The sequence below is a fragment of the Pyxicephalus adspersus genome, chromosome 3, assembly GCF_032062135.1.
Source record: "Pyxicephalus adspersus chromosome 3, UCB_Pads_2.0, whole genome shotgun sequence".
NCBI classification, from domain to species: Eukaryota; Metazoa; Chordata; class Amphibia; order Anura; family Pyxicephalidae; genus Pyxicephalus; species Pyxicephalus adspersus.
The window spans coordinates 19847655-19852893 of NC_092860.1; the positions used below are offsets into that span (position 1 = coordinate 19847655).

At 44.0% G+C, this 5239-nt stretch overlaps 1 protein-coding gene and 1 long non-coding RNA gene across 2 annotated transcripts in view; one reads left to right on the top strand and one right to left on the bottom strand.

The window, feature by feature from the left end:
- Positions 1-311: 311 nt before the first annotated feature.
- LOC140325784 (uncharacterized) lies at positions 312-4449 on the bottom strand. Its single transcript, XR_011919729.1, has 2 exons — positions 4312-4449; positions 312-764 (listed from the first exon to the last, which is right to left on the bottom strand). It is a non-coding gene; the product is annotated as an uncharacterized lncRNA (long non-coding RNA).
- The window catches only part of SLC12A5 (solute carrier family 12 member 5), a 66686-nt gene continuing 64339 nt past the window's right edge, over positions 2893-5239 (top strand). The window contains exon 1 of the mRNA XM_072403801.1: positions 2893-3356. Within this exon, the coding sequence (XP_072259902.1) occupies positions 3305-3356 (52 nt within the window). The 5' untranslated portion in view covers positions 2893-3304. The remainder of the gene's footprint in view (positions 3357-5239) is intronic.

The following is a 5239-nucleotide window of genomic DNA, read 5'->3' on the forward strand; positions in this document are numbered from 1 at the left end:
AAATGGATTTTGGGTTTATATACCCTTTAAATGTACTTAAATCAAATGTCCAGGCATTACCCAAATGTACCCCCATCCTGATCATGTCCCCATTATTGTTTTCTGTGACAAAAAACAGCTTTTATTACCCTTGTGATGCATCTTCATTGCCACCCTTTCAGTCCGATAGGGACTACAAGTTGCCGTTGACACAAATTGTTTGTTGTCACCATCTAGAAATCTAGTTATGTCATGTGGCCCTTACTGGAGTGCATGGGAAGTGGCTGCAAAAAGGTTGCGGGAGATAAAAAGAAATGAAATACAACACAAGATAAAGATCAAACAGACTTTAATCAATGGCATGTTCTATGATGCACAAGGCTCAACTAACAACTAATACACCACGATAATGATTGTTATTTTAGGATAAAAGTGACTTCTAATTTCATCTGTGTAATGAGATGTGAAAACATCTTCAGATTGTGTTAAAGCCTTTAGCAATATCATTTAGGTCAGCTGTTTTTAAGCTGGGTTCTCCAGAACCCCGGGGTTCCTCCAAAGGTTGCTAGGGGTCAAATGAACTGAGGCTGGTTGACCTACCATTCAATGATGCCTGCAAAGATCTGGTGCCATCACTTGCTAGTGCCAGCTCATGACTCTAATGATGTTTTTAGTTGTCCATAACGGTGGTGTTCCAGGCACCACTATAAGGTGGGGTGTTCTTGCCATCGTCCACCAAGAGGCATTCTTCCCAATAAATTGGTTTTAGTGGGGTTCTCTGAGACCTGTTTTTAGGGGTAAAAAGGTAAGGAAAGGCCGAGTTAGGGTTTGCATATATCTTGAGTTTAATTGCCACCATGGTCTCCACCACCTTTTCCCTGGACACTTGAATCTTTGCTTAAACCCAAAATCATACCCATATGTCCATTGATACCCAACCCAACAAAGGGTCACCTCTGGGGTGCATGAGGTTTCCATGCCCTTGCATAATAATAGTATAGTGCTGCATGGAATACTAATCATCAAATGTGTAACCAAACTTGAGTTTGGGTTCCCTGACCTGTTGCAAACACAATCCCACCATGACTGCTCCTACCCATGGGTTATAATTTGCCACAAATCATCCATAAGCACACCCCTAAAACGTGTTGGATAGAATAACTGGCTGGGTCTTGGTGTGATGTCTGGTATGGTGGTGGCTGATGCAGAGACATTGGCACATCCATTGCGAAGCATCCAGGGCAGGTCTATTGGTCTCCAACCCAACAGAAGTCTCCCCTGGGGTGCATGAGTTTTTCATGACATATGGAAACATTCAACCATACAGTGCTGCATGACATACTAATCATTGGGCATACACAGATCATGAACCTATTATTATTATTATTATAAATAAACAGGATTTATATAGCGCCAACATATTACGCAGCTCTGTACATTAAATAGGGGTTGCAAATGACAGACTAATACAGACAGTGATACAGGAGGAGAGGACCCTGCCCCGAAGACCTTCATATGAAACATGCAACCAAAATTGATGCAGGGGTCACACGAAGAGCTTGGGCTCCCTTACTAATTGCCAACACAACATCAATCCCTCCATCACTGCTCCCACCCATGGGCTATAATTTACTTTGAAACATCCATAAGCACATCCGTGAAACATGAAAAAAAAACATTAGTCAGACGTCTGGTAGGTGTGCTGGCCATAAAGCATCCAACGTACCCTGGGCATTGGCCCATCCATTGATGAATGTCTATCATACCCTGGGCAGGCCCATCAGCCTTCAGCCCAACAGAAGTGACCCGTGGGGTGCATGAGTTTTTCATGACATATGGAAACATGCAACCATGCAGTGTTGCGTGACATACTAATCCTCGGGCATACATAGATCATGTTCCTACATATGAAAACATACAACCAAAATAGATTCAGCGGTCACACGACCTCCTGGGTTCCCTGACCTGTTGCCAACCCAACCAATCAATCCCGCCATTACTGCTTCCACGCATGGGCTAAAAATTGCCAGGAATCATTCATAAGAATGACCGTAAAACGTGTCAAATAACAAAAACACCTCACTAACCAACCAGATATCTGCTTGGGGTGCTAACCGTCTAACATCCAACATAATTTGGGCATTGACACATCTATTTGTGAGTGTCCAACATAATCTGAGCACCTCCATTGACTTTCAACCCAACAGAGTTCACCCCTGGGGTGCATGAGGTTTGCATGGCATTGGATAATATTAGTGCAGTGCAGCATGACATAATAATCTTTGGGCATAGATAGATCATGTTCCTACATATAAAAAAAGTGCAACTAAGTTGATTTGGGGGGTCACAAGAAGCTCTTGGGTTCCCTGACTTGTTGCAAATGCAAACATTCCTGCCATTGCTGTTCCCATCCATTGGCTAAAATTTTCCAAGAATCATCCATAAGCGCGCCTCTGAAACGCGTTGGATGAAATAATAAAAACGCTGCCCTAAACAGGTCTCGGCGGGACGCCGGTTGGGGGCAACTAACCGCCGATTGTCTGACGTACCCTGGCCATGTCTGCTGCCAAAATAAAGATAAATGTGGAGCGCCTTGTGGACATGATTAACTGATATCTGCAAGGCTGTGGATAGCCACCCAGCTAATGAAGGAGTTAGCAGAATAGATGAGAGCTAAACTAATACTGTTTAATGACTTGAGTCTAATCCAAGAGACAGCAAAAATAGAAAGGGGTATCTGCAAGTGACAGCTTTGTTTGAAGGGAGGGAGCACTGGGTACCAAAAGTAGGGAAGACCAGCATCCCTACATCTCGCACATCTTCTATGTGATGAGGGTTTAATTCTTTTTTTCTGTCTCCTCTGCATCCCATTCAGCATAGACAGAGGCAATCATGCAGACAGGGAATTCCCACATGTCGTAGGCTTGTGTCTCCCTTATCTGAATGCCTCCTTCCTCATCCCTCTCTCCATCCTGAACATGTTCCTCCAGCTTTTATTTCATTGCGCCCTCCTTATCCCCTTTCGCTGTCTATATTTCTCCCCCATCTTTCTGTCTGTATGCCCCCTCCTCCTTCGCTCTCCATTGCTCTCCCTCCCTCTGTACATGGGGATGTGAGTGTGCGCGCTGAAAGATCTCTGCACTGCAGCCTCCACCTCCTCCTCTCTCTGTTTCTCTCTCTCTTCCTCTTCTCTCTCTCTCTATCTTTCTCTCTGCCTCCCTCTCTCGCACACTGAGCATCTCTGCAGTATTAGGCATCTGTCCCTGGAAAAGGGAGAAAAGGAGCCCGAGAGCGGTTGGCAGAGGGAGCTGCACCGGCACAGAGGATGCTGAATAACCTGACAGAGTGCGAGGAAGGAGAGGGGGGCACCAGCCAAGGTAAGTGGAGGAATCTGACAACAGGGAGGTGGGGTAGAGAGGGGGGGAGCTAATTCTCCGCAGTGCTGCTTCTGAAGTGGGGGGCGGTAGTGACCAGACTAGGGGGGAGCAGGGCACCCTATGCTGGGATTACTTTAAAGCCGATTTCCTAAACAGCCAGGGGCCAAGCGTTTCCTCAATTCACTGATGCGTCCCTTAAAAATAAGCAAACCATCAGCCAGGTGCTTGGGTACCTTCTATACCACCGCCACCGCTTTCCCCCATCACACACTGTTGCATTTTATCCCTACAGCACTGCATTGTGGACCTCTGACCCCTGGATCATCTTAGGACCCCCGGTAGCTTTCAAGCTCTAGGGCACCCCTGGCACCATGGTGGGAGCAGATAGAAAAGTCATGCCATTATAAGATCTGCATGCTGCCATCACTTGACCAATGGCCCCAATGTATCACAAAGGACCCCCCATGCCATAGATATGTTCATCGTGACTTTATGTGTTGTCTGTCCGGTTGCTGTATGCATTCTGCCACCTGTAAGTGGCTGACCATTAAACTGCAACAGCTGCTAAGCACTGGCTGCAAACTGACCCATATTGCTCCATCACCCTATACCAACATTGAATTAATCTCACAAGATCTTAATTCTAAAGGGTATTTAATGTCATTTTAACTCATCGCTATTATATACCCAACGTTTGCCTCCGCATTGTACTGCCTGAGCATTCTTCTTCCATTATTGACACTTGTCACCCTGTTACCCCCCCATCACCAACCCCCCATGACCTGTCCCCTAGGCTTGCTCCCTGGCTGTGACATGATGACTGTTTACTTTTCGCATCCCCTGTGACATCCCATCAGCATAGCACCAGCTTGATTATATTCACAGCACCAGTGGTGCATCATGTCTCATGCTCACTATATTCTCTCATCAGCACCGCAGTCTCATTCCTGCTTACCAAGCCATCACATCAGTGCCTTCTAGTCTTCCCCTTGTTTGTATGCTTCTCAGAAAATCACTGCATTCCTTGTCATTTTCACTGCATCACAAGTCCAGCCATTTTCATACTCATATAATTAGATAATCGCTGCTGCAAGTTTTCCCAAATCCAGTTCAAGCATCTGTCCTCCTCGGCGAGATTCATCTGCCCCCCTCTCTGTTAGATTTCTATATGACACTATTGAAAAAGATCACGACAAATAGGGGGAATGATTTATGTAAGATTTTGTATTGAACTCCTCTGCATTATGTATAAGCATTTAAAAAATGTATACATATATATATATATATATATATATATATTTATATTTATATCTCAGCATCTCTTTCTTTGCTACAGCCACTTTTACATCATTTGCTTCATCTCCTTGGGGATCAACTTGATTAGAAAACTGTTGCATTTGTTTAATACACTTATTCATAAGACCGTAAAACCAATGACAATTCATCCTTTTACTTACCCGACTACAGAAAACAGAAATTTGATTGGCTGAGGTTTTGACGCAATCATTGTACTTTGCCCTGTTTAAGTGATTTTATATGAATGGAGAGGAAATGGAGCAAAATGATTTTTTTAATTGTTCATGATGACTGGTATAGAGGGCAATAGATTCAATTCAGAAATCTAACACATCAGGATAAGGAGACTTATTTTTTTTAATGGCAGCTATTTTTTAATGAGTTCATTGATATTTAGAAATCAATTCATGTGGCTGAAAATAAAGATTGTTACCCTTTCTGGTTATGAATTGACACAGCTAATATGAATGTGTTAACCCCCCTCCCCCTTTTTTTCTGTATACACACAAGTGGTTTCTCATTTGTGCCAATGGCTGAATGACAGTACTTTTGATCATTAGTAATGTCACCAGCCCTTTTGACCCTCC